Below are 23,327 nucleotides of genomic sequence, written 5' to 3'. Positions count from 1 at the left end.
TTAGCGGACAATGAAATTAGCATAGCGACTTTTGTCTTATTCGGACACTGAAATGTAATAGAAACCTGCCATATTAGTGCTAGTGAGCCTTCGTTCGACGTGTCAAAGATAATAGATGCTGGGACAACCGATACGTGAATAGAGAGTTTTGATATATATCTTTTAGTGCATTTGCTACTGCACGCTTCCTTACAGCGTGCCAGCCAAGCAACTTAACAGCATTGTGATTTTGTTTGAACACATCGCTATCGGTGTCTTGTACGCGTTACCATAACGTATTGGAATGAAAATTACGTGTTAACAACTTTGTCGTTCTTTTGTATATTTCGTGTCCAGCTGCCTTTGCTTTCGTCATGTCGAACTAGAAAAAGCATTTTATTTGAATTCGATACCAGAGTTATACCACATATTATGGTAGAGGTAAAATAAATTACCGTTCAGGGTCAAACTTTTTCGGCTCCGGCCACAGCACGGGATCGTAGTGCACATCGAGAGCGTAAAAGGAAACGTTCATGCCTTTCAGGATGCGCACCCCGTTGTACTCGTAGTCCTCCATACATGTCCTGGGCACCCAGCTGCAAAGACAGATATTGTGGATGCAGTACACGGGACGCTGAATGAAATATCTGTCAAGTTACTGACAGCCAAGTCAGTGAAGAGGCACCTAGCATAATGGAAGCACAACGCAATTCTCCCGTTTTTCGACTTCAGTGACTGAAACTTCATTGGTCTCTGGCACACGAAAACACGCTACTTATGATTTTTTCTTCAATCGGAAGCCCGCCCTTCACCCAAATTTATTTCGCGTCGACAAAGCACAGGAACGGTGACTAAAGGAGTGCGATACGGACAGGACTATTAGACGAACGCACTTTAAGAGTTCGAAAACACGAGAATTAAGGCTAGAAACTAGCTTCGCAATGAAAAAGTGGCGGTTGTCATAAGTAACTGCAGAATGCGGTGTTCGTCGGGGATGGAAATAAAAAAAAATTGAGCTTGACATATTGCAAACGATGACAATGGGTAATAGCGGGGCCCTTATGTGATTTAGCATGGCTGGGGAGCATTATTTAAGCAAGGAAGCGAGCTTTATCGGTTGCTACAACTAAACTGGTTCCTCATTCAGCTCCGTCTGATTTTATGCTTTTTGTACCGGTCTCTCACTGGATTAGACAAGAGCGGATTCGACAACAAGCAGACAGCTGAAAAGATGCATAGGAAAATAATATTGCTGAAACTCTATGAAATTAAATGTTGGCGTCTTCTGAGTATATCCCCGAAGCTACAAAGAAAAACAGTTAAGGTTCTTTTAATAGAAAGCATGGCTGTCAAAGAAAAATACGCATACACCAAGAATTCATTGTGGTTATTGTGGACTTGTTAGGGAAGAACAATGTGCGGCTCTTAACCATTTGGTAAACATGCGCAAATATTATTGAACAGTTGAAGTTTAATTTATTAATTTGTTTATTTACACAATCCGGCAGGCCAGTAATACGGGCGTAGCAGGAGGGGTTACAAATGATACATACAATATAACGAAGGTCAACAAGAACAAAAATCAACAGAACAAGAAGATTTAATGAGAGCAGCATTCCGGGCAAGTTGGTAATCCATGCTTAAAAGATATTGCGCGACATAAGAACGACACGGACGTGAGAGAAGACGACAACCACATGGTGTGTCGTCTTCTCTCATGGCCATGTCGTTTTTATGTCACACAATATCTTTTAAACACGAATGCAGTAAGAATGTTCACCCATTTTTTCATTGTTACACGTAAACGCACAGTTGTCTGCGAATTCAGCCTGATACCACAGCGCATAAACCCAGCATCGATTGCCAAAAGAGTTTTTGCAACAAGAAATGATCATTTGCGGGTGATATTTCCTTAAAAAACAGCACAATCATCAGCAAACATTCGTATTGATACATCATGAGGCACTAAGTCCACCAAATTAATAACATAACAAAGAAACAGTAGAGGACATACAACACTCCCCTGTGGAACACCCCAGGTAACACACAGCGCACTAGACGGACAATAATCAATTTCCACAAACTGCTTTTTATCGGATAGGTACGAGGCAATCCACAGAATAATGTACAAAAGTAACCCTGTGCACTCTAATTTATTGAATAGTTTTCCATGGGGCACTCTATCGAAGGCTTTCGATAAGTATAAAAACCAAATGACAATTTAACGGGACTGGTAAAGCACACTCTATATCCCGTGTACCATCGAAATAAGCTGTGTGGTTGTAGAGAGACCCTTTCGAAAGCCGTGCTGTTTTTAATAACGAATTCCTGAATAAAACAGACGATTATGTGTTCCAAAAGCTTGCAAAAACTACTAGTAACAAAACCAGGAGGGTAATTTTTAGGGAGTAGCCGGTCACCGGCTTTATGGACAGGCGCCACATGGGCTGTACGCCAGTCAGCTGATACGACACCAGTAGTAATAGAAAAGGTAAACGCTGTGGTAAAAATATTTGGAATTTATTGAGCGTAACGCCTTAAAAATGTATTCGACAGTCCATCAGGGCCATTGAATTTCTTGTTATCTAGCCTCAATAGCATGGCAAGATCCCCCTCACTAGTTATATCAACTCATTTTCTAATAGAGGAGAAACATTCCGCAGGTTATATTCGTCATGTATTGAAAAAACAGATTGAAAGTACCGATTAACCATCTCTTGAATTGAGGTTGGTTGATCCCGAATTTTATGGTCAACTTTGACTTTCTTAATTTCTTTTTACTTAGACTGAGGTAGGGCCAGAACTTTCTAGGATCACTTTTATTTATGTCGGCAATAGTGTTGCTAAAAAGTGCTTCTTGCTTGTTTTACTTTAGTTTGCAGAGCATACTTTAGCTCCATAAATTGTGGAGTGAATATTTTGTGCTTCTTTCTCACGCGCATAACTTTTAGTTTGTATTATCCTCCGACTAATCCAGGGGTTTGTACGGTGCTTTTGCAGTCTATCTGACGGTATGAAATGTCGAATGCAGAAAGTGACTGCAGAATAAAACTGTTGCCACAGACTTTCAACGTGGTTGGTGCTAACAACAAGATCGTCTTTTAAATAATCGATTACTGCTATGGCATCGGCTCTATTATAGTCTTTTACTGTGGCTGGATGAATTTTTTCCTTTTGCAGCTCCGCATATCTAGTGCAGCAGAAATATAACAGGGTATAGTCAGAAATTATAGGTTCAACATCTACTGTTCCCGAGCCAAATGTTTCAGAAACAAACAGGAGATCCAGAATTGCATTTACACGGGTGTAAGGTCTTACAATCATATCAAGATTAAATGTAACCATTAGATCACTTAGAGCGTCAGTCGCTACAGAATATTCCTACTGCATGTTATTCCAATGAATGGGTGACAGGTCAAAATCTTAAAACTTTTGTACTGGTACACATCGGGCTCTTTCTCTTCTGTCTCTGCTTACGCAGAGCATGCGTGAGGCGACCAACTTCGATTTGGCACCCAAAAATGTGAACACCTTCGAAGCAGCTAAATGAATTTCCATGGAAAAATGGCGCTGTAGCTTCCATATTTATGGGCAGGACTAGATAGTAGAACTCATACCTTAATAGAGCGGAAGCTTGGGCGAGTGGCTGATTCAACATCATGTTTGCACAGTGCAAAGGCGAGGACAGTAGATACGACACAAAACAGGCGCTGACTTTAACTCAAGTTGAAGACATGTCGATATAGAGCTCAATAAGTCGAACAAACGGTTAATTGCAAAAGCCTTGCAATTCGTAATGTGTTGCACTCACTGCGTCCTTCCTTGAATGATAGCGAGACTGGTAGGTGTTCGCCGCGTAAAGTGCGCTCGCAATGACAGAACTAATAATTTCTCATTAAGAACAATGCAAGTTAGGCAATGATGAAATATTTACGCTGGGAACATAGTCGAAGTGACATAAACAATTGAAAAAGCGGGAAGCAGCATCTTACCTAGGAAACGCAGGATAGAGTCTCAGTGTTTCTGACACCACTTGGCCCAAGTACGTGAGTTCACCGAGGCCGTCGTATGTGAGCTGCCCCTGCACAGTGGCCGGTAGCAGTACATAATACCCATGCTCAAAATGAAGTCATGAGATGTGTTAAATAAAGTAAGCTGACTGCTTGCCAAATGGTAGCGGACGAAAGAGGGATAAAGTGAAAGAAAAGAACACACCATTAATAAAAGCTGGACATGTTACAAAGGGAGTTACGTGATTCTACATGAATAGACTGATTGGAATGGGTAAATGAAATGTTACTCCCCATGAATTGCTTTATTAACGAAATAGGAAAGTGTGATAAAATAATATATAACACGTAAGAGCCCTGATAGAAAAGAATAAAGTACAAAATTTACAGCTTCTAGTAAAAGGAATACAAGCTACAAATAATTCCACCAATGCTTAATTAAGGTCTGTGTATGACAAAGGACAGTGAAAAGCATTTTCTCGCGCGCAAAGCTCAAGCAATGTTCCCTTAGTGTCGGAGAATGACTCGCAATTCCTCGCAAGCATCAAAATTGAGGCGTAGAGAATTCTACATATATTTCATTATTACGAAACACTTACATGCGCGCTAAGACCTTGCGAATGCGAAGTAGGTAAGATAGTTATTTATTGATTTGTTTATTTATTTACCTATCGAAAATACGTCAAGGGCCTAGCACACAGGGTTTCACATAAGGGGTGGGCAGAGTGGACGTTTACAAAATTAGTTTATGTTTACATGCTAAACGGCGGCTTTGAACAGAACAGTGTTGACGTAAGGGACGATATTTGAGCGATTATTGTTCCAGTCGATGGCTGTCTTCACAAAAAACGACTGAAGGTGCGTGACGGTGCGGGTAAGGGGGGGGGGGTGAGTGTACAGCTTTAACATGACTAATGCGTTGACAGATGCGATGAGTTGGATTGATGGAAGAACAATGAAGAGAAACATGAAAAAATATCTGGTACACTGAACGACTTGCAATTTTACGGAAACACTGAAGACTAGGCAGAAATGCTGGTTTTTAGGCTACTTACGATAGTAATGTATGAGTGTATGAGTAATAAGAATGTACTAATGAAACGGCATGTTCTTGTTTTCAGTCAGTGATATTTCTTAGAATGAGTTTAGGAGGAACTCATATTGAACTAGCTTATACTGATTTGGGTGGGGTTAGTGTTTTGGATTCTAGTAGTTTTGACGCTGCCTAATTTTTCACGCTTAGACATTACCCTCCTAATGTGAGTACACAGGAATGATAAGGCTTTGTCTACACGGAGCGGGTTGGTTGCTTCACTTGCTATGTTTGTTTTAGAACTTCGTGGCTTGGAGTGGCATTCACGAATGCCTACTCAGCACTAATTGGAATTGCTGATAGTCCTGCATGTGATGTTTGCGCATGCGAGGAGAACATTGACCACATATTGTGCCATTGTCCTCAATTTCAAGCACAAAGGCACTATTTGTCCGACACATTGAGGAAACTAGACGATCGTCCTCTGAGTGAACAGACAATATTAGAGCACCGTCCCGACCAATCATCGGCTCAGAAGGCAATGAAGGCACTTTTGTGTTTTCTCAGAGCTTCTGGTTTGCTCGAGTGACTTTAACTGAAGTGCTGTCCGTACATGTATCTACACCTTCTCTCTCCCTTCTTTCCCTTCCCCTTCTTTCTCTTCCCCTTCTCTCTTCCCCCAGTGTAGGGTAGCCAACCAGACTATTGACTGGTTAACATCCCTGCCTTCCTGTATTCTTCTCTCGATCTCTCTCTCTCGTGTTTAGCGTGGTCAAATGCGTATGTGTCTTTAACAGCAGGAGGTCTACCATGGCGAATCTTCGATGCAAAAGCTGCGATATTTTAATTATATCAGGCTTTTACAGGCTATTCGGGTGCTAGGTGAGATATCCTGGCTAACATAAATGCCAGGAACTTTGCATTTTCTCCTAGCGAGAATTCTCCCTTGTAGAAGGTACTAGACTGCTGAGTTTTGGATAAAACGTGTTTTGAGAAAGTGCCATCCAGTGGAACGCGATGTAAGCACTCGCATGACCCCTGTCGAGGCCACATCGCACGCAAAAGTCACAGTTGAGGTGAATATTGCGGTTGCGCTCAATATTTGCTAAAGGAAGCATTACTCAATATTCTGCGCCATGCAAATTCCCGCATATTTCATTGGTTTCCATGCGGAGCCGTATATCCTCATGAACTTGAATTATACAAATCAGAGCTCTCATATGCGAACAAGCAAACACCTATAGTCCGTAAAATCGCATAAGTGTTTCACAGAACAAAATTTCAAGTAATGATAGAAGTGCTTCGGATTGTGTTTTTGTCGATGGCAACGTTAGCTATGAGGTGATAAATAAATGACATAAATAAAATAAAATGAAAAGAGAGGCTTCACGATTTGTTTCAGAGCAAGGGTGGGCTGCAGCTTCTTTAATTGACTTTTTCCACAAAGCAATTGCCTCTAATCACACTGGTACGCACACCTCTCGGTCGTTACGCTTACTTTAAAATTTCTCTTTTTTCATTACACTCACAGCCATTCTTCACAGTGTTGTATACCTGCTGTCGCGTATAAGAATCTCATGCCATAGTATTTGTGCGCATACAACTTACAAACAATACCGGATAATCATTTGTAACTTTCCTGAATATCTTAAATATCACAATATCACAGTTATGAAAGTATCAGCGTCATGCCAAGTTCTATGAGAAGGCGCAGTAGTTACCAAAATGCAATACGTGAGTGTAAAAGCGAGGACACAGTAGGCAAACAGAAGAACAGAAAAGGTTGGAGCGACAAAATAGAATCTGCGCGGAAACAACGCCTGCATCAGCGTTCATGTATGTCGATGAAGTGCAGGCATTGTTTGAGCTTGTGGCTTTTGTCGTGCATCTTTATTACAGCGAAGCTTCTGTGGCTAGCCGATTAGTTCGTCCATCCGTTCATCCATTTGTCAGTCGCCTGCACGCCGAAAGCTCTTCCGGCGCTACCAAATGCACATGCGCAATAAAGAAGAAAGAGAGGCGCGGTGATTAACCCACACCACCTAGATAGCGCAATGCCTGTTTACTCCGATCCATGACGTCCCGCGACCTGGACGAAAATTTCTGTTGGCAAGGCTGGCTTGATGAAAGCGGTGACGTCAAAATCCCTGCTGCCTACTCGAGAGCATCACGATTAGATTCTAGGCATTTCGGCCAGGCCAAACATGGATCATAGTGAAAATGCCATGTGCTCTCTAGGTGGTGTTGGATTAGCTGCGCGAATAGTGACGTCGTTGCTCTCCGTCACACATAAAGAGCGCGTGCAGCAGTTTCTCTCCGGCTCCGAAATGGGTTGGTCACGGGTCATACCTACTCCTTAGGAGCAGGCAATTTTTGATCACGAACGCCGCGAGCAGAACCGGGAACGAGCTTGTCTGCGCTGTGCCGATGTTGCAGCCCTTGCGCAAGAACAGGGTCGTGGAGCCGAGCACAAGGAGCAACTGCGTACCGAGGATCCCGCAGCCTACCAAGCCTTCATTTCATGAACCCTCAGAATTGACCCAGTGATAAACATCGGGGCCGCACGTTTCAGCTTCGTTGGTCGAGCATCTGTACGGAGGGCTTGACGCTGATATTTTCGAACTGCTTTCAACAGAACTTTCCCTCTTTTTGGTTCGAGTACATTAATCAGCTAAACGGGAACCTCATCTAGACCTGTGACTGTGCTCTTACGATTTTTTAACAGCGAACTGTTCTTGGTGGGGGTTAAATAGACCACGTATCACAAAATTCCACTGACGGAGACACTTCGCGCAGCCGGTTCGGCCGCCGTACCGAGATCTGCGTATGTGCCGGGATAACGGTTAGGAATGAGTGTGCGTCAAAAGCGTGGCAGTTTGGGCGAGTTGGTATGTCGTGACTGTTTTAGGCTTGTAGCGCAGCTCGGAAGAGCAAAAAAGGAAGGAGGTAGGGGTAATCAAAGAGAACGGAAAACAGAGTGAGCGCTAGAATAGCGCTCACTCTGTTTAGCGCTCACTCACAGAATAGCGCTCACTCTGTTTTCCGTTCCCTTTGATTACCCCTACCTCCTTCCTTTTTTTGCTTTTCCGAGCTGCCCTACAAGCCTAAAACAGTAATGAGTGTGCGGTTGATATAAAAGCGTGTGTTCCGCAGCGCACGGTCAGTTAACGCCATGGGGTTGCCTAGGGAAGTTAAAAAAATATAAGGTTGTTCGTGCCAAAACAACTTTATAATTACGAGGCACGCCGTAGTGGACGACTTCGGAAGTCTAGACCACCTGGGGCTCTTTAACGTGCGCCTAAATCTAAGTACATGGCTGTTTTCGAATTGCGCCCCCATCGAAATGCGGCCGCCATGGCCGGGATTCGATCCCGCGACCTTGTGCTCAGTAGTCTAACACCCTAACCACCGAGCAACCATGGCGGGTTAGGAAAGAGCGTAGGTCAGGGCATGTTGGTATTCCGTAACTGAGGTTTTTTTAGCGCAAGAAAAAGGACGAAGGACAGTGGGAAGACGGGGACACAGCGCTGTGTCCACGTCTTGCCACTGTCCTTCGTCCCTTTTCGTGCGGTAAAAAAAACCTCAGTTATGGGTTAGGAAAGTTCGTACTGCCGAAGATTAGGCTGTGCATCGCGAAGCTAGACTTCCTGCGATACGGGAGAAACAACGGCAACGATGGGCCGATTGGACCTACTTGGCGAGAGAGGCCGAACCCAAGAGGTCGTGATAACGCGAACCGTCGGCCACTGACGGAGACACTGCGTGCAGCCGGTTTCGCCGCCGCACCGAGATCTACGTATGCGCGGTGATAACGGTTAGGAGTGGGCATGCGCTTAATATTAAAGCGTGTGCTCCTCGGCGCTCGGTGAGGTTGCGATGGGGGCGGCCTAGGAAAGTTCGTACTGCCGCAGAAGAGGCTGTGCCTCGAGAAGCTAGAATTGCTGCGATTCGGGAGAAACAATGGCAAGGACGGGCCGGTCTGACCTACTTGGCCAGAGATGCCGAAGCCAAGAGATGGCGACTACACAAGCGCATCATAATTGCATTTCTCCACTCTTCCTGCGCATGCGCGAGGTCCAGCGGTTGCGAGAGGGAAGCGTGGGCACATTCGGTCCTTGAGATTTCTCTTCGCCTAGGTACTACGGGGAACAAAGTTGTTAGCTCCATTCATCCCTAGCCGAGCTGGAAGCAGAATTGAGAAAATGCGCTGCCGGCAGGGCGAAGAAGCCGCGTCTAAGGTGAATTCGTTGCCATTTTGTCACGACGGTAGTATATTATATTTTTATAGTCGCAGCAGGATATGTTCGGAAGCGAGGCGCTTTCTTGGATGACTTTAGTGGCAAATCATTACGTCCTGCCGGTGCATTGTTCATTAGTGCCGCTGAGCATTCCACATACTTCAGGGGAATCGCGGGAAAGGAAACAGTTTATGAATTCAACTGGCATGTCGATGCATTAGTTCTTAAAGTAACTGAGCATACAGCACACTTGGAGATTCCTGGGAATTGAACATTTTGTACTCTGCATGTGAAAGTAATAAAACTTGCGTCGCCATGCAATCTGAGCCGTAGATCGTTGTCAGAGCTGTACAGCCACACCGGCAAAGCACTACGCCCTGCGGATGGATAAGGAAGAAACGCATGCTAAAGAAAAATGGTCGTCATGTAATTTCATAGCAGTAGACCTTTGGGAAAGCTGTACAATAACACTGATATTGGCTACGTGGTTTGTGCAATCATCCAGCTCTTCCAGATTAAAAAAAGACTTAGGACCAGAGAAACATTTCTAAAGCTACAAGACGGCTACCTGATTTGATAAATCATAGTTTGGATGTTTGCAATAGAAGCACCTGCGCCAACAGAGACTAAGTTGCAGTAAAATTTGGACTTCAGAAAGTAAGCGCGTCAAGATATAAACCAATTATAAGCGCAATTTCTCTACATGGATCACTTGCCTAGTATGAAAACTTTTTTTTCACCTTTTGCTCTCCTGCTCGCCACTTAAGCATTGCGGATAAAGACGAAGACTCACTGTTTAGTGCAATGCGTTTTTCACTGTTTGACTGTCGCGAGCTGAAGGAGAAGAAGAAAAAGAAGAGAGAGAAGAAGGAAGAGGAAGAGGAAGAAGGCTGATGGGGCCTACAAGGAGCGAGGTGCCAAATGACAGAACACCCCTAGAGGAGGAGAAAGAAGAAGTCAGCTAAAGCACCGGGCGTAGAAGGCGCTAAACCAAGGACGTCGAGATCGAAGAGTTGAGCGAGAGGAGGACACCGGTGACCCTGCAACAGCCGGGTTTGATCCTCCACGCCCGCGGCTGTGCACCGTGGTCGCCAGAAAAGGCGTCGTCCGACGATAACGGTCCCGTCCTATGCTACGGGTACGACCTCGCCCCCACCGATGACAACGCTCAAGCCCGACCTGTTCAGCGGAGACAGCCCTCAGCAGAGATGGCCGTTGTCTACCGAGCAACTCGGAGGAGCTGCACCGACTCGGACATGTATGCGCCACACCGCACGTTACTTATTAGGACGTGAGGACTTGTGAGACGATTTTAGAACTCTCGACAGATATTAGTGTGAACGAGATAGATCAAACTCAGTGTAACCATTGTTGCGGAAGTATGTCAATGTGACGAGAACTTATCGGTGTGATATATATTATAAATGTGTTTGGTGCGTCGGTCCGGATTCCTGTCTCATGCGCTTGTAACCGTTACACTGACCACAAATTAATCGCTATCAATGTCGCATAATGAGCATTAAAAAGTTCTCTTGAGCTACTATTTTGGCACTGATGAGCCGGCTGTGCTTATAAAAGAGCGGATCCACGTGCAGAGGGTCATCACTGAATTGATTTTGTTTTTTAGAGGAGCGTTGACAAGTGCATGCATAGTGTTTTTTGAATAATTGCACATAGGTTACGAGGCTTTTTATCAATCTTTTATATCACCCACACGTGCGTACGTTATCCTCTTTATTTAGTAAAGAGATGTCAACATCGACAAAATGATGCAGCTCAAATAGCTTGAACGTGTATGTGTTTTCTATCCGCAGTGACGGAGAAGATGACTCGAGCGTTCCATAATGCCATTTGCCTAAAATCAGCTTTGCCACAAGGCACCATTGTTGCGCACTCAAGCATGCGCCGTGTATCAAGGCAAGTATACCAAGAGTGGAAAGCGGCCACTGTCGGAGGATATAGTGTGATATACGTGCCCGCCTGCCATCACGTCTCCGGTCGCAATACAAGCATGGAGACGCCGAACAAGTGTACTGACAAGTGTATTTCGCACGCGGTTTTAGCGATCTGAGCCCTTGTTTGGCCCACATAGAGCAGCCTGTATATGAGCTAGACATCGTAACAGCCGGGATTAGTAATACGCGCTCCTTCATTAATTACCATTGCGCACAAGCACCTCAGAATCGCTACGAATCCGCACCACGTAGCCAAAATCAGTGTTACTGTACACCTTTCGCAAGGGTCTACTGCTAAGAAATTGCATGACGACCATTTTTCTTTAGCATTCATCCGTATTCATCCGCAGGGCATAGAGTTTTGCCAGTGTGACTGTACAGCTCTCACAACGATTTACGGCTTAGATTGCATGGCGACGCAAATTTTAGTGCTTTCACCAGGCACGTACACAGAATATTTTTGCGGGAGTTTGGGTGCTAACCGAAGGTAACTCTATCTATGCAAATGAGGGGGGGGGGGGGCGGGTGCTTTACAAGTAAAGATGTGAATAATGGCCACCATTCATCATATAGATGCGTAAACCCGCAAAAGAGAATTGATATAAAATGCCCCTCATAGGTACGCCTATGAGATGCAGCTCTCCTTTACTTGGCAAACAAAGAACAACATCAAATGGACTCGCGCATGATAGAAGCGCAGGAAGAACGCCACCAGGAACAAGTAAGCAAGCGAAAGTATAAAGATTTCTAGTAGCGTTTCTTAACTAGTCCTGGAAGAATAAAAGATAAATACATACGCTTGCGGAACAATCACAGGTATTTTATATCCTTCGTTTACTGCTATACCAATTTAAGTGCAAAGCCGACTCGTGTTGTTATTTGGGAAGTTGCGTAACGACGCATGGTCCCCATTCCAGTAAAACCCCGTTGAGCGCAGGACGCTGCGGTTCTAGAAGTACTGCGTCCACCGCCGGAAGCTTAGGAAAACACTCACATTAGCACAGCAGATGGTGCATTATCAGTCGAGCGCTGTCAGGCGGCTCGACTGATAACTGTGGAAGCGTGATTCAAAACACATGGAATTGTTTTCCACTTCCTGCGGTGTTTTCTCTACTTCCTTTTTCAATAAAGAGATGTTGATCCATAAATATATTTTCCAAATAATGGTTAGCCTTGTTAATTTTCGCATTTTCTTCCTGTTCGGCGGTTGTCTTGGCTCTCTCCGTTAGTTGATCGCTTAATTTCTCAACTGCTTGCAGCACTTTTTTCCTGTTGCCAATTTTGCACGAAAAGTGCCGTTCAAGTAGGGAAAAGCCAGACGAAGTAATGGGTGACAATCATATTGCGTATGCTTTTAACGGTTATTGCAGGGTCTGAAGATGGACGCTGTATCGCATTATTTTATTTTCCACCTTATCCAAACCATATCGCGGGCATATGCTTCCAAGGGTCTGTCGGCGTCGTGGCGAGCAGTCACTCGAGGAAATAATGAAGCAAATACAAACTATTAACGCAATTGACGTTTTCCCCGGCCGCAACTCGTTCCACTAGCATAGGAATCACCTGACTACGAACTGGATCCTTTCCTTGGTACTTGGATCAGTCTAAACAGAGCTTGGACTAACAAAGCAGCAGCGATGGGCGTGATCGTTGAATAGATGGTGACAGCTGAACCCATCTCGTGTTAATCGCGCGGGCACCGAATCGATGAGAAACTGGCCTTCACACCCCAGGAGATGACGATAACTACCACCATTCAAAAGGAGTGAAAAAACTGACAACCATTTCACTCTGTGAAGATGGAATGGCAGCGAGAGCTTACGACAGTCAAAGCTCTCAAACGAAAACCAAAGTGCTTCACCTCCTCCGTGGGTCTGCCCGACGGTATACACTGCAGTGCCGGGCCGACCCACCGTGAAGGTGAGGCGCCTGCACTCCCCCTACGTGGGCCGATACCGAAGATAGTGAAATGCTGGGTAGGCCCGCGGTGGAGGTGAAGCTGGCGTCGAGTGCTCCCCATACGTGGGTCCATCCCAAAGATTTCGAAGGGTACGTTACAAGTTCCCGAGCCCACATGGGTATGTGCCATTGAGCTTGGTCCCTTCTTGCGCCATCACCAGCATGGGCCCGCATGATGTTTTTTTCTGTTGACGGATGGCGAAAAAAAACTATGTAAGTTTAATCATATACAGCTCTCGCTGTAACAGGCAGCAAAATGTTGACTGCCGAATAGATGGATTTGTCAGCGCTTTAGGAATGTGTGTGAGGAATGGTGGAGTAGGCGTCGGGGGGGGGGGGGGGGCTCCCCAGACCCTCCTCCCCGTGTACGTGCCTGACGTTCAGATACAGAGTGCAAAATGTTCCATTCCCACGAATCTCCAAGCCTGTTGTATGCTCAGTTGCATTAAGAACTAATGCAGCGGCACTGCAGTTGAATTCATAAACTGTTTCCGTTCCCACGATCCCCCTGAAGTCTGGGGTACGCTCAACGACCGTAATGAGCAATCCATCGGCACGACGTAATGCTTTGCCATTAAAGTCATCCGAGAAAACGCCTCACGTCCAAACGTATTCCCCTGCGACTATCAGAATTTAATATGCTACTGCCGAAAAAAAGCATCAAACTCGCATTGGAACGGCAGTCGGATTCATAAGCTGTCTCTATTCCCGAGAATTTCATGAAGTGTGGGGTAGGCTGACCTCGCTCAACGACACTAATAAACAATGAACCGGCACGATGTAATGCTTTGCCGCTAAAGTCATCCGAGAAGACACTTCACTACCAACGGCATCCCCCTGCAACTACAAAGAAATTTAATATGCTACCGTCTTAACAAAATAACAATTCACCTCGGACACGGCTTCTTCGCCTTGCCGGCCACACATTCTGCCGATTATGTGCTGCCAGCTGGGCTAGGGACAAACGGAGCTAACAACTTTCTTCCCCGTAGTACCTAGGCGAAATGAAATATTAAGCACCGAAAGTCCCCACATTTCTCTCTCGCAACTAATGCTCCTCGCGCATGCGCAGAAATAGAGGAGAAATCTAAGTATCACGTGCTCGTGGCGAATACGGGAAGATCCAGAATACGCCAGTCGAGAGAGAGCCATGAGCGCTGCGAAGCATCGACGATTGCTCCAAGACCCTGCAGTGCCGGAGGCCTAGTACGAGCGACGCCGAACTCGCGCTTCACACCGGGGGGGCCAACGCTGAGTTTCAAAGTGAGTTCCTCTCGCTGGAGTTTGGACGTTCCTGCCCAGTGTACGATCGACTGTGGTTTGACTCGAACATACCGACGCTCGACATGGTTCGGTCTGTCGAGAAACGTGGACAAGGCATATGTATGCTGCGAGACATCTTCCCGGAGGCCAGCGACCACGACGAGATGCAACTACTTGACCCAAAGTTTCAATCTAGGAGCAGCCGACTGACAACCTAACTGTAGCCGGAATATCTCCTAAATGACCAATTTCGCTCTGTCAAACCTGCGAGCTTGTGAGCTTGCCATTTTTTTTTGCTTTTCTTGCTTTGAAAACGATAAGTAATAGCGCATTCAACTTGAAGAAATTCGGGGCCGGACTCACAAAGATTTTACTTCGTAAGTGCTGTTTGTCATTGTTCAGACACCATCACCAATGATATGCCTTGAACACTACTAAATATCATCTGATATGAGGAACAGTTGTAGCACGAGAACCTACTCGTGAATACAGATTTTATCAGATGACAAACTTTCGCCGGCCTCTTAGCTACAAAACAACACGCTCAGAAGAATATTTAAAGTAACTTTCGTGGTAATTACCTCATTAATCAGAAATGATTGCACATTTCGGCAGCGATTTCTTATTTGTGTTCCATCGCACTCGGCGGAACTGACAAAGCATAAATGTGAGGGCCGAATTTGACAATACCCTTACCTGACATATGTATATAGCGCGCGAGTAATTTGTAAGTCGAATAACCTAAATTGAATTTCGTCTTCATGTCAGTATAGTTACTATACACATCGCGGCTACACACATGAAAGTGAAAATTACGTGAATTGTTAATAAAGAGAACTGGGCTAATTTGTGCACTCTCAAAGATAGACATAAGTGCAATGAAGACTATGGGCACGGAGTGATTTCTATGAATCATCGCTAAAACATATACGAGCTGCCTGAGTCCGCACTACCTCATCACGGTCGTACTGTCACATAGTGTGTTTTTAATACGCGAAGAATATATTAGGTATGACTCGTAAGAAGCGGGTACCTCTTTCTGGAGTAGGGCTTGAACCTCTGCTCGAACTTTGTCCTGCACTTCTTGGTGTTCAGAGAGCAGGTACGACATGAAGGCCAGCGGTGTAGCGATGTTGTCGATGCTGCAGGACACAAAGGATGGTGTGCAACGCAATTTCGTATTTAACGCGGCGTTAGAATGAGCACATCTTGTGCGCCTGAGAAAGCGCATCATTGGAATAGCAATGTTTAAATTAAGGAACGAATTTCCTGGAATCAGACTCAAGGGAGTAAGAATGAGTAGCGCGAACACTGAAAATAGTTAAAAACTGAAAGAAAGCTGTCAACGCTATAATATATTGTCATGTCGTAGTGACGGTAAAGAACACAGTACCAATACAGTGAAAGACAAAACTAGCTGCTATTGGGAAAACCTGTACCCACAAAACAGGCTACGCTTAAAGCACTACAAGAGCGGTGAACAAGGTCGGTGATCGTCGAAAATCTGATGATCGGGTCAAGCGCGGCGGCGTTTATACGTGAGTCGTCGAATGTTCTAGAGTAATCGCTGGGACCCGCGTGCCTTCCCCAAAGTTCTACATTACTGGCGTGGCGCCCACATGCAATCAGTTTACACAAGGTTCGGTCACAGACAGCGGATGGAACCCTTGACAAAATTCCAGAAACTTCCCACACATACAGGCGCGTCCTGCGCTGTGCGATATCATTTCTTAGGCGGTGAAACGTGTCGCCCGATAAAGACAAGTACACGTGTCAATACCCCCCTCTTAAAAAGCATCGACCCGATGCTGCAAACGAAAGTAATAAATAAGCACTCGTAGCAAAGAAAAAAACAAAATAAGGAAAGTTCGTTAGCGTCCGTAAAACGGTTTACGACGCACCACGTGGACCACTTCAGGTCGTGCGCGACGTCGCTGTGAATGCGAAATGCCGTCTGGCAAGACCTCATAGGCCAGTCCGCCAATACGTCGGATGACCTTGTAGGGTCCGAAATAGCGTCGAAATAGTTTCTCACTCAGTCCTCGTCGGCGTATCGGGGTCCATACCCAAACGCGGTCGCCGGGCTGGTACTCGACAAAGCGTCGTCGGAGGTTGTAGTGCCGGCTGTCCATCCTCTGCTGGTTCTTGATTCGCAGGCGGGCGAGCTCTCGGGCTTCGGCGCGCTGGAGATAGCTAGCGACGTCAAGATTCTCTTCGTCAGTTACATGCGGCAGCATGGCGTCGAGCGTCATCGTCGGGTTCCTGCCGTAAACCAACTTGAACGGCGTGATCTGTGTTGTTTCTTGCACCGCCGTGTTGTAAGCGAATGTTACGTACGGCAGGACGGCATTACAGGTCTTGTGTTCGACGTCGACGTACATTGCTAGCATGTCGGCGAGCGTCTTATTCAGCCGCTCCGTAAGACCATTCGTCTGTGGGTGGTAGGCAGTTGTCCTCCTGTGCCTTGTCTGACTGTATTGCAGAATGGCCTGGCTGAGCTCCACTGTAAAGGCCGTTCCTCTGTCGGTGATGAGGACTTCTGGGGCGCCATGTCGCAGCAGGATGTTTTCGACAAAGAATTTCGCTACTTCGGCGGCGCTACCTTTCGGCAGTGCTTTAGTTTCAGCGAAGCGGGTGAGGTAGTCCGTCGCCACGACGATCCACTTATTTCCGGTTGTTGACGTCGGAAAGGGTCCCAACAAGTCCATTCCGATCTGCTGCAATGGTCGGCAAGGAGGCTCGATTGGCTTTAGTAATCCGGCTGGTCTTGTCGGTGGTGTCTTGCGTCGCTGACAGTCTCGGCATGTTCTGACATAACGGGCGACGTCGGCGGTCAGGCGCGGCGAATAATACCTTTCCTGTATTCTCGACAGCGTCCGGGAGAATCCAAGGTGCCCAGCGGTTGGATCGTCGTGTAGGGCGTGCAATACTTCTGGACGCAGTCCTGACGGGACAACAAGAAGGTAGTTGGCGCGCACTGGTGAGAAGTTGTTCTTCACGAGTAGGTTGTTTTGAAGCGAGAACGAAGATAATCCTCGCTTAAATGCCCTAGGGACAACGTCGGTGTGCCCTTCGAAATACTCGATGAGGGTTTTCAACTTCGGGTCTGCTCGCTGCTGTTCAGCGAAGTAATAATAATATTTGGGGTTTTACGTGCCAAAACCACTTTCTGATTATGAGGCACGCCGTAGTGGAGGACTCCGGAAATTTTGACCACCTGGGGTTCTTTAACGTGCACCTAAATCTAAGCACACGGGTGTTTTCATATTTCGCCCCCATCGAAATGCGGCCGCCGTGGCCGGGATTCGATCCCGCGACCTCGTGCTCAGCAGCCCAACACCATAGCCACTGAGCAACCACGGCGGGTTTGTTCAGCGAAGTCTTCTGCGCTTGAAATGCCGAGGAAGGCGTCGTCATCTTCTCCATCTTGCGGCGGCGAGTCAACGGGGGCGCGCGATAGGCAATCGGCATCAGAGTGTTTTCGTCCGTACTTATAGGTTACAGTGATATCATATTCTTGCAGTCTTAGGCTCCACCGCGCCAGCCGTCCTGAAGGATCCTTTAAATTCGCTAGCCAACTCAAAGCGTGATGGTCGCTGACGACTTTGAATGGCCTGCCATATAGGTACGGGCGAAATTTCGCTGCAGCCCAAACGATGGCGAGGCATTCCTTTTCGGTTGTAGAATAATTGCCTTCTGCTTTTGACAACGACCGGCTAGCATAAGCTATCACGTGTTCATGACCATCTTTTCTCTGGACTAGCGCGGCATCGAGACCCAGGCTACTGGCGTCAGTGTGGATTTCGGTATCGGCGTGCTCGTCGAAGTGCGCAAGTACGGGCGGCGACTGCATGCGTCGTTTGAGTTCTTGAAATGCGTCGGCCTGCGGCGTTTCCCACTTGAACTCGACGTCACAATTAGTTAGCTGTGTCAGCGGCTCAGCGATACGTGAAAAGTCCTTGACAAATCGCCTGTAGTAGGCACACATGCCAAGAAAGCTACGCACTGCCTTCTTGTCGATGGGCTGCGGGAACTTTGCAACGGCAGCTGTCTTCTGCAGGTCGGGGCGAACTCCACACTTGCCGATGACGTGGCCTAGGAACAGAAGCTCATCGTAAGCGAAGCGGCACTTTTCTGGCTTCAGAGTGAGCCCTGATGACTTGATGGCTTCTAGTAGTGTCGCAAGCCGCCTTAGGTGAAAGTCGAAATTTTCGGCGAAGACGACGACATCATCCAAGTAAACAAGACAGGTCTGCCACTTGAATCCTGCTAACACCGTGTCCATGACGCGCTGGAATGTTGCAGGCGCCGAGCAGAGTCCGAATGGCATGACCTTGAACTCGTAGAGGCCATCTGGCGGGATGAAGGCGGTCTTTTCGCGATCTCTCTCGTCGACTTCTATTTGCCAGTAGTCAGACTTGAGATCCATCGACGAGAAGTATTTTGCGTTGCAGAGCCGATCTAATGCGTCGTCTATCCGTGGTAGGGGGTATACATCCTTTTTTGTGATTTTGTTCAGTCGACGATAATCGACGCAGAAACGTAAGGTGCCGTCCTTTTTCTTCACCAAGGCAACAGGGGATGCCCACGGGCTTTTCGACGGCTGGATGATGTCGTCGCGCAGCATTTCGTCGACTTGTTGTCTTATAGCTTCACGTTCTCGCGGCGAAACTGGGTAAGCGCTCTGGCACAGTGGTCGAGCGCTCTCCTCGGTTATTATGCGATGCTTGGCGACTGGTGTTTGTCGAATCCTCGATGACGTCGAAAAGCAGCCTTTGTATCGTTGGAGCAGACATTTGAGCTGCTGTTGCTTAATCCCGGAGAGACTTGGATTAATGTCGTAGTCTGGTTCGGGAACCATGGTCGTCGGGGTAGATGCGGCGGAATCCGACAGGACAAACGCATTACTGGTTTCCAGAATTTCGTCGATGTACGCGATCGTCGTGCCCTTGTTGATGTGCTTGAACTCCTGGCTGAAGTTTGTCAGCAACACTTCAGTTTTCCCTCCATGCGGTCGAGCGATCCCTCTTGCGACGCTAATTTCACGGTCTAGCAGTAGACGTTGGTCCCCCCTCGATGACGCCTTCTACGTCGGCAGGCGTTTTGGTGCCTACGGAAATGACAATACTGGAGCGAGGCGAGATGCTGACTTGACTTTCGAGCACACTTAAGGCACGGTGACTACTAGAGTTCTCCGGCGGTATCGCTCGATCTTCCGACAGCGTTATGGACTTCGACTTCAGGTCAATGATTGCGCCGTGCAGGTTCAGGAAGTCCATGTCGAGAATGACGTCTCGCGAACACTGTTGGAGGATAACGAAGGTGGCAGGGTAAGTCCGGTCATGAACGGTAATTCTTGCCGTGCAGATTCCAGTTGGCGTAATGAGGTGTCCTCCAGCGGTCCGAATTTGGGGACCCTCCCATGCAGTCTTAACCTTCTTCAACTGGGCGGCGATGTGTCCACTCATTACGGAGTAATCGGCCCCTGTGTCGACTAAGGCAGTGACTGCGTGGCCGTCGAGAAGCACGTCGAGGTCGGTGGTTCTTTGTCTGGCGTTGCACTTAGGTCTTGGCGTCGGATCACGGCTGCGTCGTGTTGAACTGAAGCTGGGATGTCGCGTCGTCAAGTCGTCTTTCGTCGGTGTAGTCTTGGCTTGCTGACTTCGTCGGGACGGCGGCGTGTCGTCATTAGGTCGTCGAGATGGTTTCTTCGTCGACTTCGTCGGCGGCGGAGGATCTTCGTCAGTTCGACGAAAAGCAACCGCACCTCCATCGGTTGCTGCTTTTAGTTTTCCGGATATGGGCTCGCAGAGAGGCCCCGAGCTGGACCAGTGTATGGTCGGCGCTGCGGTGACAGGTAGCGGCCTGGTGATGGCGAACGGGACGGTCGTCGAGAGTTCCACTGAGTGGCGGCTAGGTAATCGGCGATTTTACGTGGGCGCTCCCCAAGCTGTGGACGCGGCGCGTTGACGGCGAGCCCTCTGAGTCCCAAGTCGCGGTATGGGCATCGGCGGTACACATGGCCGGCTTCTCCGCAGTGATAGCAGCGCGGGCGGTGGTCTGGAGCGCGCCAAACGTCTGTCTTCCTCGAGTAGCTGCGCTGGGCGACGGGTGGGCGTGCTGGCGGCGGCGGCGGTGGTCGACGGAATTGCGGGGTTGTAGGGCCCTGGCGCGGTCGTGGAGGGGGACCTTGATGGCGGGCGACGGCGGCGTAGGTCATCGCTTCTGGCTGGGGCTGCGATGATTGTGGTTGTAACTCGGGAACTCCGAACAATCGCTAAACTTCTTTGACAAGTTCGGCGACTGTGGCCACGTGAGGTTGCGATGAAGGGAAGCTCCTTTGAAGCTCCTCTCGTACGACTGCCCTGATGGTCTCGCGCAGGTCGTCGGTGGCCAGTGACTGAACTCCGGCGTAGTTTGTCGAGCTCGTGCGGCGGTCGAATTGCCGGTTCCGCATTTCGAGTGTCTTCTCAATGCTGGTGGCCTCGCGAAGGAACTCTTCTACGGTCGTCGGTGGGCTTCGTATCATTGCGCCGAAAAGTTCCTCCTTTACACCACGCATCAGCCAGCGGACTTTCTTCTCCTCGGACATTTCCGGGTCGGCGTGGCGGAACAGACGGTTCATTTCCTCAGTGAAGATCGCAATTGTCTCATTCGGCAGCTGCGCTCTGGTCTCCAGTAGAGCTTGGGCTCGCTCTTTTCGCACGACGCTTGTAAATGTTTGCAGAAAGCCACTTCGGAACAGGTCCCACGTCGTCAAGGTGGCTTCTCGATTCTCGAACCACGTTATGGCGGCGTCCTCCAATGCGAAATAAACATGTCGCAGCTTGTCCTCGTTTGCCCAGCTGTTAAACTTAGCGACCCTCTCATACGTTTCCAGCCAGCTTTCCGGGTCCTCAAATGTGGAACCGCGGAATGTCGGTGGTTCCCTGGGCTGCTGCAGCACGACGGGGGACGCTGGGGCTGCCATTGGAGTGGCCTTGGACACAACCTTCTTGGTCTCCGGTCCGTGCTCCGGGGGCAGCTGTTGAAGACGGCGGCTTGCTCGATGTTCCGGGACGGCGCTGGTGTTGTCTTTGCGGTCCGGGCTTGAATTACGGCTTGTCGGGGGCGTCCGGTACATAAACGTAAAGCACCTCCACCAGATGTCACGTGGTCGTGACGTTGAATAACACAGTAGCAGTACTGTGAACGACAAAACTAACTTTTATTGGGCGGACCTGTGCCCACAAAACAGGCTACACTTATAGCACAATGATAGCGGCGAACACGCTCGGCGATCGTCGAAAATCTGATCAGCGGGTCAAGCGCGTCGGCTTTTATAGAGCCGTCATCGAATGTTCCAGACTAAACGTTGGGACCCGCATGCCTTCTACAAAGTTTTACACTATTCGTGTCAAGCGATGAAATCAGATAACCCAAGACTCGGCGACAACAGACAGCGGATAGAAGCAGCGGTAACTTTCCAGAAACTTCGGATACAAGCAGGCGCGTCCCGCGCTGTGCGATAACATTTGTTAGGCGGCAAAACGTGTCGCCCGATAAAGACAAGTACACGTGTCAATATATATATATATATATATTGCCGCCAGCATTGCGAGAACACAAGACGACCGCCACATCCCAACTGCGTTTAAAAGAGCCGCCACACCGCAAGCGTCAAGAAAAGCACCGCAAGGCAACGCTGGGCCGGTGCTGACAGACCGGCGGCTCGTGCGCGAGAATCGGACTGGCACGCGACAGGAGGCGACAAAGAAGAGAACGACGTTAGAAGAAGCGAAGCTCAAGGGACGTTTTTGTTGACGGGCACAGGTTCGCCCAGAATAAACTAGTTTTTATAGAAACGGCCATCGTAACTGTTGGTTACATAACTGGTGGAGGTGCGGGGTATGACTTCAAGCCCCACACGCGACAGGGAAGGTAGCCCGGATCCCCGAAGTTTGGAGCCAACGGAATTAACGCCGGTCCACCAACGCACGAGCCGCCGCATACGAGGTGAGGCCCCCGAGTTTGGTCCTCTCGCCGATTCACCAAGGGCAGCGGCAGCAGTCAGCCTAGGTACCAGTGCAATGGCTACTCAAGTGATGCCTCCTCACGTCGTCGTTGATTCACCCCGGACGCCAGAATCCTTTCACGGAGACACATTCGAGGATGCCGAGGACTGGCTCGAAAACTTCGAGCGTGTCGCCAGATGTAACGGTTGGGACGAAACAAGGAAACTCCGGTATGTGTACTTCGCCCTGGAGGAATCTGCGCGCACGTGGTTTCAAAACCATGAAGCGTCGTTATCTTCGTGGAACGACTTCCGGCGAGAGCTGCTTGCTACGTACCCTAGCACGGACCGCAGAGAGAGGGCAGAAGCCGCTCTTCAGGCGAGGAACCAGAGAAACAACGAAAGTGTGACTATGTACATTGAGGATATGAACCACCTCTTCCGCCGAGCTGATCCCAACATGGCTGAGGACAAGAAATTGCGGCACCTAATGCGCGGTGTGAAACAGGAGCTTTTTGCCGGCCTGGTTCGTAATCCGCCCCGCACTGTAGCCGAATTTCGATCAGAGGCGACGACGATGGAGAAGACGCTGCAGCAGCGTGCGAGGCAGTACAACAGAGATGTAAGCCTCGCATCATTTGACGTTGGGTCAGGAGCCCTCTCCAACAACATGGACATCCTACGCGAAATGGTGAGGTCCGTCGTAAGGGAAGAGCTGCAGAAACTGCAGGTGGCTCAAAGCCCTCCTCCATTGTCCTCACTTGCCGATGTCATCCGCGAAGAAGTCCGGCAAGTAATTTGTGAACCAGAGCCTCAGGTACGGCCCCGCGCACAGCCAGAGCGTCAGCCGCGGATATCGTACGCCCAAGCTTTACGCCAGGACTTAGGACGCACCGA

At 48.2% G+C, this 23,327-nt stretch overlaps 1 protein-coding gene across 1 annotated transcript in view; it reads right to left on the bottom strand.

Moving 5' to 3' along the window:
• Window positions 1-23,327, bottom strand: part of LOC135914550 (cytochrome P450 3A43-like) — a 143,341-nt gene that overhangs the window by 56,337 nt on the left and 63,677 nt on the right. The window contains exon 8 of the mRNA XM_070524647.1: window positions 15,471-15,579. Coding sequence (XP_070380748.1) covers window positions 15,471-15,579 — 109 coding nt within the window. The remainder of the gene's footprint in view (window positions 1-15,470; window positions 15,580-23,327) is intronic.

The sequence above is a fragment of the Dermacentor albipictus genome, chromosome 8 (genome assembly GCF_038994185.2).
Source record: "Dermacentor albipictus isolate Rhodes 1998 colony chromosome 8, USDA_Dalb.pri_finalv2, whole genome shotgun sequence".
Classification (NCBI taxonomy): domain Eukaryota; kingdom Metazoa; phylum Arthropoda; class Arachnida; order Ixodida; family Ixodidae; genus Dermacentor; species Dermacentor albipictus.
The sequence above is the reverse complement of the archived record's forward strand: the minus strand, read 5'-3'. Positions and strand labels throughout refer to the sequence as shown.